General features: G+C 39.9%; 1 protein-coding gene across 1 annotated transcript in view; it reads left to right on the forward strand.

Moving 5' to 3' along the window:
• Positions 1–2,477: 2,477 nt before the first annotated feature.
• Positions 2,478–15,000, forward strand: part of boka (BCL2 family apoptosis regulator BOK a) — a 27,605-nt gene continuing 15,082 nt past the window's right edge. The window contains exons 1-2 of the mRNA XM_061977480.2: positions 2,478–3,014; positions 8,704–8,832. Coding sequence (XP_061833464.1) covers positions 2,798–3,014; positions 8,704–8,832 — 346 coding nt within the window. The 5' untranslated portion in view covers positions 2,478–2,797. The remainder of the gene's footprint in view (positions 3,015–8,703; positions 8,833–15,000) is intronic.

Consider the following 15,000-nt stretch of genomic DNA (forward strand, 5'->3'; position numbering starts at 1 on the left):
ATAAGGAAGACTTCTATAAACAAGTTATCGATGCTTTTGTTCAGAAGGAGCTGCGCATGGACTTCATTTATAAGTAAAGGTAAGACCATAATAAAGTTTTTTTTATTAAATGTGCTTTTCTGTGTGCTACAGTTTGTATGTGTAAAGTTAAAGTTAAGTTAAAGTACCAATGATTGTCACACACACACTAGGTGTGGTGAAATTTGTCCTCTGCATTTGACCCATCCCCTTGATCACCCCCTGGGAGGTGAGGGGAGCAGTGGGCAGCAGCGGCGCCACGCCCGGGAATCATTTTTTGATGTTTTAACTCCCAATTCCAAGCCTTGATGCTGAGTGCCAAGCAGGGAAGAATGCTGGTATGAACTTTTAAACATAACCCATTAACTGCTGCCAATCAAATGGTGAATAAGATGCTCTTTAGGGTTCATATGTTTATAAATCTGACTGTGATGAAGTCAGTGCCTCACCAGCCATCAACCTCACCGCACGTCACTGATATATATATATATATATATATATATATATACAAACCCCGTTTCCACATGAGTTGGGAAATTGTGTTAGATGTAAATATAAACGGAATACAATGATTTGCAAATCCTTTTCAACACATATTCAGTTGAATATGCTACAAAGACAACATATTTGATGTTCAAACTTATTAACAATTTTTTTTTGCAAATAATCATTAACTTTAGATTTTGATGCCAGCAACATGTGACAAAGAAGTTGGGAAAGGTGGCAATAAATACTGATAAAGTTGAGGAATGCTCATCAAACACTTATTTGGAACATCCCAAAGGTGAACAGGCTAATTGGGAACAGGTGGGTGCCATGATTGGGTATAAAAGTAGATTCCATGAAATGCTCAGTCATTCACAAACAAGGATGGGGCGAGGGTCGCCACTTTGTCAACAAATGCCTGAGCAAATTGTTTAAGAACAACATTTCTCAAGCAGCTATTGCAAAGAATGTAGGGATTTCACCATCTACGCTCCGTAATATCGTCAAAGGGTTCAGAGAATCAGGAGAAATCACTGCACGTAAGCAGCTAAGCCCGTGACCTTTGATCCCTCAGGCTGTACTGCATCAACAAGTGCCATTAGTGTGCAAAGGATATCACCACATGGGCTCAGGAACACTTCAGAAACCCACTGTCAGTAACTGCAGTTGGTCGCTACATCTGTAAGTGCAAGTTAAAACTCTCCTGTGCAAGGTGAAAAGCGTTTATCAACAACACCCAGAAACGCCGTCGGCTTCGCTGGGCCTGAGCTCATCTAAGATGGACTGATACAAAGTGGAAAAGTGTTCTGTGGTCTGACGAGTCCACATTTCAAATTATTTTTGGAAACTGTAGACGTTGTGTCCTCCGGACCAAAGAGGAAAAGAACCATCCGGATTGTTCTAGGCACAAAGTGTAAAAGGCAGCATGTGTGATGGTATGGGGGTGTATTAGTGCCCAAGACATGGGTAACTTACACATCTGTGAAGGCACCATTAATGCTGAAAGGTACATACAGCTTTTGGAGCAACATATGTTGCCATCCAAGCAACGTTACCATGGACGCCCCTGCTTATTTCAGCAAGACAATGCCAAGCCAGGTGTTACATCAACGTGGCTTCATAGTAAAAGAGTGCGGGTACTAGACTGGCCTGCCTGTAGTCCAGACCTGTCTCCCATTGAAAATGTGTGGCGCATTATGAAGCCTAAAATAGCACGACGGAGACCCCCGGACTGTTGAACAACTTAAGCTGTACATCAAGCAAGAATGGGAAAGAATTCCACCTGAGAAGCTTAAAAAATGTGTCTCCTCAGTTCCCAAACCTTTACTGAGTGTTGTTAAAAGGAAAGGCCATGTAACACAGTGGTGAACATGCCCTTTCCCAACTACTTTGGCACGTGTTGCAGCCATGAAATTCTAAGTTAATTATTATTTGCAAAAAAATGTTTATGAGTTCGAACATCAAGTATGTTGTCTTTGTAGCATATTCAACTGAATATGGGTTGAAAATTATTTGCAAATCATTGTATTCTGTTTATATTTACATCTAACACAATTTCCCAACTCATATGGAAACGGGGTTTGTATATATATATATATATATATATATATATATATATATATATATGTGTGTGTGTGTATATAGTGGTTATGTAAAATCTACTTATGAGTGACTGTCACCAAGACAACACTAAAAGTGTGACACATAACAATCAACTTTAATACACGTAAACAACAACACCAGAACACATTTATAAATATTTTGACAGGTCTACTTTTTGCCGAACTTTTGTCATTTTTTTCCCCTACTAAACTAATTATAAACCTGTTTTTAAAGAATACAATCAAAAAGATGTGCTCGATTAAACAAAACAAAAACCGAAGCTCACATTCATTGCCAGCTTGAGGTGAGGGAAGGGGCGGGGCTTGTGCGCTCACCGCCATTTAATGTGTCAATCATTGTTTACGTGTGGGGAGTGAAGGGGCGGGGCTTATCGCCATTCAATAGTCCTTACAAGGAAAGTAAACTTTTTTTCTTCTTTCTCTTCTTTGTGGACGCAATTAAGTGATTCTTCCGACATTTTACCGTGCATGTTTGTTTATTAATTAACATACATCTCGTCATCATCGGGCCATTTCATCGCTGTTGTTAATAAAGTTGGCGGATTCAAATTGTTCCAATCCGGGACCTCCAACCTTCCCGGAAGCGGGAGAGCGACGTGAGCGCGCTGCGGTGGCCGCCTCAGAGGCAGCGGGAGGCGGCGAGCTGAGCGGCCGGTGAGGCGGAGGAAGTCATGGAGACGCTTCGCCGCGCCTCGGTGTTCGCCGCCGAAGTGTACGACCGCTCGCCCACCGACAAGGAGCTGGTGTCGCAGGCCAGGGCGCTCTGCCGGGACTACATCCAGTCCAGGCTGAGCCGGGCGGGGGTCGGATGGTCCAAGCCCCGGCCCACCAAGCCTGCTTCTTCTTGGGGGACGGAGGAGGAGGTCTCGGCGGTGCTCCTGTGGCTAGGTAAGACCCGGCAAAATACTTACTTTAGCAGTGGTTCTCTAACTTCTTTCAACAAGTACCACCTAAGAAAACACCTTTTTCAACAAGTACCACCATAATGACAACATTAAATACAGTAGTGTAGTAGACCTAAGTATTCATTAAGTACCACCATATTGACAACATTAAATACAGTAGTGTAGTAGACCTAAGTATTCATTAAGTACCACCATAATGACAACATTAACTACAGTAGTGTAGTAGACCTAAGTATTCATTAAGTACCACCATAATGACAACATTAAATACAGTAGTGTAGTAGACCTAAGTATTCATCAAGTACCACCATAATGACAACATTAAATACAGTAGTGTAGTAGACTTAAGTATTCATTAAGTACCACCATGATGACATTAAAATACAGTAGTGTAGTAGACCTAAGTATTCATTAAGTACCACCATAATGACAACATTAACTACAGTAGTGTAGTAGACCTAAGTATTCATTAAGTACCACCATAATGACAACATTAAATACAGTAGTGTAGTAGACCTAAGTATTCATCAAGTACCACCATAATGACAACATTAACTACAGTAGTGTAGTAGACCTAAGTATTCATTAAGTACCACCATATTGACAACATTAAATACAGTAGTGTAGTAGACCTAAGTATTCATTAAGTACCACCATAATGACAACATTAACTACAGTAGTGTAGTAGACCTAAGTATTCATCAAGTACCACCATAATGACAACATTAAATACAGTAGTGTAGTAGACTTAAGTATTCATTAAGTACCACCATGATGACATTAAAATACAGTAGTGTAGTAGACCTAAGTATTCATTAAGTACCACCATAATGACAACATTAAAATACAGTAGTGTAGTAGACATAAGTATTCATTAAGTCCCACCATAATGACAACATTAAAATACAGTAGTGTAGTAGACCTAAGTATTCATTAAGTACCACCATAATGACAACATTAAAATACAGTAGTGTAGTAGACCTAAGTATTCATTAAGTACCACCATAATAACATTAAAATACAATAGTGTAGTAGACCTAAGTATTTATTAAGTACCACCATAATAACATTAAAATACAATAGTGTAGTAGACCTAAGTATTTAAGTACCACCATAATGACAACATTAAAATACAGTAGTGTAGTAGGCCTAAGTATTCATTAAGTACCACCATAATGACAACATTAAAATACAGTAGTGTAGTAGACCTAAGTATTCATTAAGTACCACCATAATGACAACATTAAAATACAGTAGTGTAGTAGACCTAAGTATTCATTAAGTACCACCATAATGACAACATTAAATACAATAGTGTAGTAGACCTAAGTATTCATCAAGTACCACCATAATGACAACATTAAATACAGTAGTGTAGTAGACTTAAGTATTCATTAAGTACCACCATGATGACATTAAAATACAGTAGTGTAGTAGACCTAAGTATTCATTAAGTACCACCATAATGACAACATTAAAATACAGTAGTGTAGTAGACATAAGTATTCATTAAGTCCCACCATAATGACAACATTAAAATACAGTAGTGTAGTAGACCTAAGTATTCATTAAGTACCACCATAATGACAACATTAAAATACAGTAGTGTAGTAGACCTAAGTATTCATTAAGTACCACCATAATAACATTAAAATACAATAGTGTAGTAGACCTAAGTATTTATTAAGTACCACCATAATAACATTAAAATACAATAGTGTAGTAGACCTAAGTATTTAAGTACCACCATAATGACAACATTAAAATACAGTAGTGTAGTAGACCTAAGTATTCATTAAGTACCACCATAATGACAACATTAAAATACAGTAGTGTAGTAGACCTAAGTATTCATTAAGTACCACCATAATAACGGCCAATACTCCAGTATCGGTGTGGTATCAAAAGGGAAACTACAAAAGAAGCACACTTTACAGTCACTTCTGATTTTATAACAGGGCTAATGTTAGCATACGCTAGCTTCTGACACACACGATGATACAAATGTTTTTTTTTCGTATTTTTTGGGGCGCCACACCACACGATTTGATTTGATTCTTGCAGGTAACAATTCGATTCAGAATGGCTTCTCAATTCAGAATCAATACTTTATAATAACATTGGGTGCCGGTGCTATGATGAACTACATTCCTACAACATGTAGGAATTTGCACTGTTTAAAATAAAACTGGTTTTGTTTAGTAAAATTCTTCCAAAACATTTAATAAAATGGCTAGACGGCACAGATTTAGAAAAGGAAAAAAAAGTTGTTTTTTTTCATTGATTACGAATCGTTTTAAATAAGAATTGCAATTTTTTTGGACAGCCCCAGTGTGTGGTTGGAGTGTGGTCATGTGACCTCAGGCTTTGTTTGATTGGTGGGAGGGAGTCACTTTGAAGAAGGAGCCAAATGAACAGTCAAATGTACAAAAGCAGTGAAGTTGTCACGTTGTGTAAATGGTAAATAAAAAGAGAATACAACAAATCCTTTTCAACTTATATTCAACTGAATAAACTGCAAAGACAAGATATTTCATGTTCACTGAGAAACTTTATTTTTTTTTTGCAAATAATCATGAACTTAGAATTTGATGGCAGCAACACATTGCAAAAAATGCATTTTTACCACTGTGTTACATGGCCTTTCCTTTTAACAACACTCAGTAAAGGTTTGGGAACTGAGGAGACACATTTTTGAAGTGGAATTCTTTCCCATTCTTGCTTGATGTACAGCAGTGGTTCTCAAACTTTTTTTGTCATCCCCCACTTTGGACAAGGGGGAGTTTTCAAGCCCCACCTGCCCCCATCACCCCAACAGAGCGCTAATGCCAAGCTTAAACATTTTCAAATTTATTGAACATCAAGTTGTATACATTCAAACTCAATAACATAAAATAACATCAAGTTCAATAATAAATAAAATAACTGTGCAGTTGTGGTATAACTTGCATCAAGTTCAATAATAAATAAAATAACTTCTATCAAGTTCAATAATAAATAAAACAAAAGTGTTATAACTTGCATCAAGTTCAATAATAAATCAAAACAAGTGTTATAACTTGCATCAAGTTCAATAATAAATCAAAAAAAGTGTTATAACTTGCATCAAGTTCAATAATAAAAAAAAAAAAGTGTTATAACTTGCATCACGTTCAATAATAAATCAAAAAAAGTGTTATAACTTGCATCAAGTTCAATAATAAATCAAATAACTTGCATCAAGTTCAATAATAAATCAAATAACTTGCATCAAGTTCAATAATAAATCAAAAAAAGTGTTATAACTTGCATCACGTTCAATAATAAATCAAAAAAAGTGTTATAACTTGCATCAAGTTCAATAATAAATCAAAAAAAGTGTTATAACTTGCATCAAGTTCAATAATAAATCAAACAAAAGTGTTATAACTTGCATCAAGTTCAATAATAAATCAAACAAAAGTGTTATAACTTGCATCAAGTTCAATAATAAATCAAAAAAAGTGTTATAACTTGCATCAAGTTCAATAATAAATCAAAAAAAGTGTTATAACTTGCATCAAGTTCAATAATAAATCAAATAACTTGTATCAAGTTCAATAATAAATAAAATAAAAGTGCCACTTTGCAATCTTTGCAAAAAAAAAAAGGAGGAGCTATGCATTTGGCAAGACAGGGCAAGTGACAGCACTTTTCCCCGGGAGAGCCACCTTGCTTCACTGTGAAACAGCACGGCTGTATGATCAGCTCCCATTTCCTCACACAGTGCAGAGAACAGTCGCACTTTCAGTGGTCGTGTTTTGATCAAATTTACCGCGCTCACAACATCTGTTAAAACCTCATTGAGTTCGGGGCTGAGCTGTTTCCCGGTGAATGACACAGTGTGTGCCCGTCAGATTTTTGTTTCTCTGCAGGCGCTGGCTCTGGCTCGACGACCTTTGAGGTGCGAGTCACAAATGTATATATTTGTGTAATTGTGGTCCACACATTAGCCTGCTACCCATCTGCGCGAAAGTTTGTTCCGCTTAGCCCCGCCCCCATTAGTTACTGTTGCTATGTCTGTCAAACTTTCGCTCCTACCGAGAAATTTAAAGCCTACAGTAAAAATAAGTACCGGTAATTTCCATTTATTTATATAGCGGGTTTCACAGACAGAATCACAAAGTGATTTACAGTGTGTATAGAAAATGAAAGCATAGTAAAAAAAAAAAATCTAAGAATATAATAATAAAAAAAAATGTTTTAAGTGAAATTTCCTCCCGTTCCTCACGCCCCACCTGTCATGTCTCTATTCCCCACCAGTGGGGCGCGCCCCACACTTTGAGAAACGCTGATGTACAGCTTAAGTTGTTCAACAGTCTCCCTTCTCATATTTTAGCCTTCACACATTTTCAATGGGAGACAGGTCTGGACTACAGGCAGGCCAGTCTAGTACCCGCACTCTTTTACTATGAAGCCACGTTGATGTAACACGTGGCTTGGCATTGTCTTGCTGAAATAAGCAGGGGCGTCCATGATAACGTTGCTTGGATGGCAACATATGTTGCTCCAAAAACTGTATGTACCTTTCAGCATTAATGGTGCCTTCACAGATGTGTAAGTTACCCATGTCTTGGGCACTAATACACCCCCATACCATCACACATGCTGCCTTTGGAACTTTGCGCCTAGAACAATCCGGATGGTTCTTTTCCTCTTTGGTCCGGAGGACACGACGTCCACAGTTTCCAAAAAACAATATGAAATGTGGACTCGTCAGACCACAGAACACTTTTCCACTTTGCATCAGTCCATCTTAGATGAGCTCGGGCCCAGCGAAGCCGGCAGCGTTTCTGGGTGTTGTTGATAAATGGCGTTGGCTTTTCATAGTAGAGTTTTAACTTGCACTTACAGATGTAGCGACCGACTGTAATTACCGACAGTGGTTTTCTGAAATGTTCCTGAGCCCATGTGGTGATATCCTTTACACACTGATGTGGCTCAAAGGCCACGGGCATTCAATGTTGGTTTTCGGCCTTTCTCCAGATTCTCTGAACCTTTTGATGATATTACGAAGCGTAGATGGTGAAATCCCTAAATTCCTTGCAATAGCTGGTTGAGAAATGTTGTTCTTAAACAATTTGCTCACGCATTTGTTGACAAAGTGGTGACCCTCGCCCCATCCTTGTTTGTGAACGACTGAGCATTTCATGGAATCTAATATTATACCCAATCATGGCACCCACCTGTTCCCAATTAGCCTGTTCACCTGTGGGATGTTCCAAATAAGTGTTGGACGAGCATTCCTCAACTTCCTCAGTCTTTTTTGCCACTTGTGCCAGCTCTTTTGAAACATGTTACAGGCATCGAATTCCAAATGAGCTAATATTTGCAAACAATAACAAAGTTTCTCAGTGTGAACATGAAATATCTTGTCTTTGCAGTTTATTCAATTGAATATAAGTAGAAAAGGATTTGTTGTATTTTCTTTTTATTTACCATTTACACAACGTGACAACTTCACTGCTTTTGGGGTTTGTAGTTACGATCAAAATAAATGTAGCGATCAGAATGAAACCAGTATAAAGTTATTAAAAGTACTTAGACAAGTAAAATGTAACAAAAAAGGACTTAAATAAATGTAACAGTTTACAGGACTTTCATGTTGGGTTCAGTAAAGCAAAATAGAAGAAATCCTGGGTGTTGTTGTCCAGGTGAGGAGCTGGAGTACATGCGCCCCAACGTCTACCGCAACGTGGCGCGGCAACTCAACATCAATGTGGAGTCGGAGAGCGCCGTGTCGGACGCCTTCCTGGCGGTGGCGGCTGACATCTTTTCCACAGGTAGGAAGTCCGCTGAACACTCACCTGGGAATCCACCATTGATGATATTTGTTTGGTTCATTCAAGTCAAACAATCAACATCATTCAAGTCAATTATGAGTAAAAAAGGAGCAGAAAGTATCCACACCACACCCTGACTGCATTTGTGGTTTAAAGGCCTACTGAAATGCCATTTTCTTATTTAAACGGGGATAGCAGGTCCATTCTATGTGTCATACTTGATCATTTCGCGATATTTTTGCTGAAAGGATTTAGTTGAGAACATCGACGATAAAGTTCGCAACTTGATAAAAAAGCCTTGACTGTAGCGGAAGTAGCAGACGAGTAGCGTGACGTCACAGGTTGTGGAGCTCCTCACATCTGCACATTGTTTACAATCATGGCCACCAGCAGCGAGAGCCATTCGGACCGAGAAAGCGACGATTTCCCCATTAATTTGAGCGAGGATGAAAGATTGGTGGATGAGGAAAGTGAGAGTGAAGGACTAGAGGGCAGATAGGGAAGATGCTGTGAGAGGCGGGTGGGACCTGATATTCAGCTGGGAATGACTAAAACAGTAAATAAACACAAGACATATATATACTCTATTAGCCACAACACAACCAGGCTTATATTTAATATGCCACAAATTAATCCCGCATAACAAACACCTCCCCCCTCCCGTCCATATAACCCGCCAATACAACTCAAACACCTGCACAACACACTCAATCCCACAGCCCATAGTACCGTTCACCTCCCCAAAGTTTATACAGTGTTTCCCACAGGGCAGGCATCTATTTGTGGTGGTGTGGTTGGGGGGGGGGGGGGGGCGGCGGCAGCGGCGATGACCAAGAAGAACGCGGAGTTGGAATATAATTACAACCCTTTATGTACATATTTATATACAGATTTGAACAATAAGTTATTCATTGAAATATATTTATTAATTGTGGTTCTTACAAAAAATATATCTTATAAAATATAAAAGCTAAAATGTCTCTTAAAGCTCTGCCCCTTTAATTAGTGCACACTAAATAATTTAACTTTAGCCTACTACTACAACCATATTATTTACCAGCAACATGAAGTGAAACAGAGGCAGAGGTGTCCTGCCACAGTCAGTCAACCTCCTCCTCCTCCTCCTGCTGCTGCTGAACAGGTCGCACTAGAGCTAGTCGCTCTATGTTTTGTCGTGGTCCTTTCTATAAGGCACATAAGAATATAAATTAGGACCCTTTTCATGAGAAAAGTGCATTTCTGATCTGACCCTGCTTTATTTTTCAGTGTTTGCTGAGTCTCACCTGTTCCCTCCGCCCTAATTTTTCTACTTGCCCGACTTCTCAAATCTACTTGCCCCAATATTTTTACTTGTCCTGCCTAAGTTTTTTTCTGGCTGTGTAGTGCTCATGGCTTATATCTTACTAAAATCCTTCCCGTTGACTATTTACAACACTACACAGTATTTATTATTATTATTATTATTATCTATAATTACATTTAAATGGCATTGCATACATGTAAAATTAAATGCTATTTCACATTATTTGACCAGTAGCAGTTACACTCATCTGAACAGGTCAGCCACCTGTTTAAAGCCCGATCACAGTTGAAATCTTGAAATGAAGGGCCTTTAATGGCCAAAACATTAACCTGGACAACATTTTAACAGCTGCTTGGCTCAGATTTTATTCTTTTCATTGCATTCACACGCTGCAGTGGACAGTGGACATTTTAGCTTGAGTATTAATGTAGTATCTGAAGCACCGTCTCCACGTGTGTTTATTGACAACAGGGTTATAACCTGGACACGTTAGCTCGTCGGTATGAAAACAGGTGACTGTTATTACGTGCGTCTGCCCCGGACCCGAGTCAAACAGCGGCGGTGTTAATGAAGCAGCGTCAGGCTGCTCACCGTCAGTGAAACGCTCGGTGAAATCGCGGATTAACGTTAAATATATGACGAGCATCCTTCTTCTTCTTCTTGCATGACATGCACATAGCGGCACACACGTACGGGCAAGCGATCAAATGTTTGGAAGCCGCAGCTGCATGCGTACTCACGGTACCGCGTCTGCGCATCCAACTCAAAGTCCTCCTGGTAAGAGTCTCTGTTGTCCCAGTTCTCCACAGGCCAATGGTAAAGCTTGACTGTCATCTTCCGGGAATGTAAACAATGAAACACCGGCTGTGTTATCCGGCACAACAGTCAGGGGGTGCATTCTACGGCAAGGGTGCGTTATCCGGCACAACACCGGCCGCAATACACCGCTTCCCACCTACAGCTTTCTTCTTTGCTGTCTCCATTGTTCATTGAACAAATTGCAAAAGATTCACCAACACAGATGTCCAGAATACTGTGGAATTTTGCGATGAAAACAGACGACTTAATAGCTGGCCACCACAATCCGTGACGTCACGCGCTGACGTCATCATACCGAGACGTTTTCAGCCGGATATTTTGCGCGAAATTTAAAATTGTACTTTAGTAAACTAACCCGGCCGTATTGGCATGTGTTGCAATGTTAAGATTTCATCATTGATATATAAACTATCAGACTGCGTGGTCGGTAGTAGTGGCTTTCAGTAGGCCTTTAAGGCCATATTTCCTGTCTGACTCTTTGGGCACGTGAAGATTCAAACCCGTTCGATTCAGAATCGATTCTCAATTCAACCACAATCCTCCATTCGAACTAGGAGTGTAACGGTACGTGTATTTGTATTGAACCGTTTCGGTTCGGTTTCGGAGGTGTACCGAACGAGTTTCCATACGAACATATTAAGTAGCCGCCTGCTCTTCCTTCTGCCTTTGTCTCTGTCAGTCCTCTACACAGCACCCAGCATTGTCCCACCCACACAACCATCTGATTGGTTACACACAGAGCGGTAATAGCCAATCAGCAGTGAGTATTCAGAGCGGTAACAGCCAATCAGCAGTGCGTATTCAGAGCGCATGTAGTCAGTGCTTAGCGTTTAGCAGGTAATCATCAGGCCGCGGACTCTCCCCAAATGATAGTAAACACCTCCCAGTCAACTACTAGTAACATCACTATGAGCCCGTTGACCTAGAAATATAAACTGCAGCTCAGCTCGCTCACAGTCCTGGCTTGAGGTGAAGGCTAATTCGCTTTTAGCGTAACGTTAGCTCATTTTGCGGCGTGTGTGTGTGTGTTATTTCACTTGACCTTTTTCTGTGTTGATTGAGCTGTGTTGAAGCAGCAAAAAAGGACATTATGTTAAATGAAGAGTTTCTGTCTCTGATAGTTGATATAATAATGTAAGTGCATTACTGGTGTTCAGGGATGAATAGTCTCTCCTATTGCTATTGTACTATTTTTTTCAGCTGTAGTTACATTAATCATTAGTAATGGAGCAGCCTAGTTTTGAATGGCAGGGTCCCTGCTATCACATGTTGATAAAAATATAACATTTACATAATAAAAATCAAGTACAGGCTTCCAAAATGCTGTAATAAATTAAGCATGATGAGTTGACTTGAAACTGTTTCATGTTGCACTTTGTATATGTAGAAGAACATTTTCTTCATTTTATTTAATCTGAGCAACAACTTGAGGCAGTTTATTGTTGATTAATGTGGGCAGAATTATTAGTGTTCCCAATGTTAAAAGGATAAAGCCATTGTTTACAAATTTGGTAAATAAACCAAAATATGTATATTTTGTTGTTTTCTATCTGTAGCAAAAATTAACCAAACCGTGACCTCTATACCGAGGCACGTACCGAACCAAACTTTTTGTGTACCGTTACACCCTTAATTTATATATATATATATATATATATATATATATATATATATGTATGTATGTGTGGGAAAAAAATCACAAGACTATTTCATCTCTACAGGCCTGTTTCATGAGGGGGGGGTACCCTCAATCATCAGGATGACTACAAGCTAAGGCTCATAGAAAAGACGGAACACTTCCTAAGAAGGATGCGGTGGGAAGCACATTTTTTCCTCCACCCTGAAACAAAAGGAACGCAAAAGAAAACTTACGGATTCAAATCTACCAAGAACCCACCCACAGTTGAGGAACTAAAGGATTTTGAGAACGACATGCTCAAAATGATACAATCAGTCAAATTCAAGCCAATCCGCAACCCACTCCTCACCAAGCTGAAAAATGACAAGGAGCGCATCAAGAAAGTAAACAACCTCATCATAGCTGCCGATAAAACCACAAACTTCTACAGAATGGACTTACCAGAACATCACACCTTACTGGACAGAAGCATCACCAAATCATACAAAAAAGCGCAACCCAACACCTTACAGAACATCCACCTGGAAAATAAAAGGATCGCGGCTGAACTGGACATTGAGGACAGGGTGGACGCCACAGCCAACAAGGAAGCCTTCATCACATTGAAGGACCACAAACCCAACTTCGCAAATAACCCAACATGCCGACTAATAAACCCAACTAAATCTGAAATAGGAAAAATCAGCAAAATAATCCTGGACAGAGTCAACACAAAAATCAAGGACAAAACACCACTCAACCAATGGAGAAATATAGCAGCAGTAATCAAATGGTTCAACAACATCCAAGACAAACAACAGCACAACTTTATCTCCTTTGATATCGAATAATTTTACCCTTCCATCACGCAAGACTTACTGACTCAAGCACTAGACTTCGCCTCAGACTACGACTCAATCACAGGCAACGAAAGAAACATCATCATCCACGCAAAAAACTCCATTCTCATCCACAACAGTACACCATGGCAAAAAAAGAACAATGCAACATTTGACGTCACTATGGGAAGTTTTGACGGAGCAGAAACGTGTGAACTCGTTGGGAGTTTCCTCCTCTCCCAGCCCGCTAGCCTCAATCTGAACCTTGGTATTTACCGTGATGACGGACTGGCAGTGTGTCGCGCCTCACCAAGGAGCAGCGAGAATACCAAGAAGCGCATATGCCAAATTTTCAAAGAGAACGGCCTACGGATCACGATTGAAGCCAACAAGCAAACCGTCAACTTCCTTGACGTCACTTTCAACCTGAGAAATAACAGCTACCAACCATTCACGAAACCCAACACAACACTCCAATACGTGCACCATGACAGCAACCACCCACCCACCCACCACCACGAAAAGAATACCTACCGGAATTAATAAAAGGCTATCGATGCTGTCATCTAGCAAAGCTGAATTTGACCAAGCAACCCCCCCGTACCAAAAAGCCCTTGATGAAAGCGGATACAATTTCACCCTCACCTATGAACCCACGCCAGGAAACCAGCCAAAAAAGAACAGAAAACGAAACGACATCATCTGGTACAACCCCCCATACAGCAAAAACGTCTTAACTAACATTGGACACAAATTCCTCAATCCGATTGACAAACACTTTCCCAAAGACAACACCCTAAGAAAAGTATTCAACAAGAACAACATTAAATTGAGCTACAGCTGTATGAACAATATACGACAAATCATCTCAAACCACAACAAAACAATTGCAAATGAGCCGTCGGCCCCCGGACAGAGCGACTCCAAAACCAACAAAGGCTGTAACTGTCGAAAGAAACCTGATTGCCCTCTCAACGGGGGGTGCTTACAAACATCAGTTGTCTACCAATCTAAGGTAATACGCAAGGACATTAACACATCCGACTCATATGTAGGATTAACCGAGGGAGAATTCAAAACCAGATGGAACAATCACAAGGCTTCTTTCAGGAACCAAAACCTGCGGAATACCACAGAACTCAGCAAACACATTTGGGACCTCAAAGACAATAATGTTGAATATTCAATAACATGGCAAATTCTTGCATCCAGCACACCTTACAATAGTGGTAATAAAAGATGCAACCTATGCTTGAAAGAGAAACTGTTTATTATTTACCGTCCAGACCTGTCATCCCTCAACAAGCGCAGCGAAATTGTAACAGCATGCCGCCACAGACGGAAACACCTCCTAGGTAACACATGAGCCAATCACCACGCCCCTACGCCAGCCTGTACCCACCCACTCTGTGCCCTATATAAACCATGGTATGTGAATGCTCCCATTAAAATCTCCTGATGATTGAGGGTACCCCCCTCATGAAACAGGCCTGTAGAGATGAAATAGTCTTGTGATTTTTTTTCCCCACACATACATATATTGCGCTCTACTACGGTATCGAGCACTATTTTTTGGATAACCTTATTAA

The sequence above is a fragment of the Nerophis lumbriciformis genome, linkage group LG18 (genome assembly GCF_033978685.3).
Source record: "Nerophis lumbriciformis linkage group LG18, RoL_Nlum_v2.1, whole genome shotgun sequence".
In the NCBI taxonomy this organism is placed as follows: Eukaryota; Metazoa; Chordata; class Actinopteri; order Syngnathiformes; family Syngnathidae; genus Nerophis; species Nerophis lumbriciformis.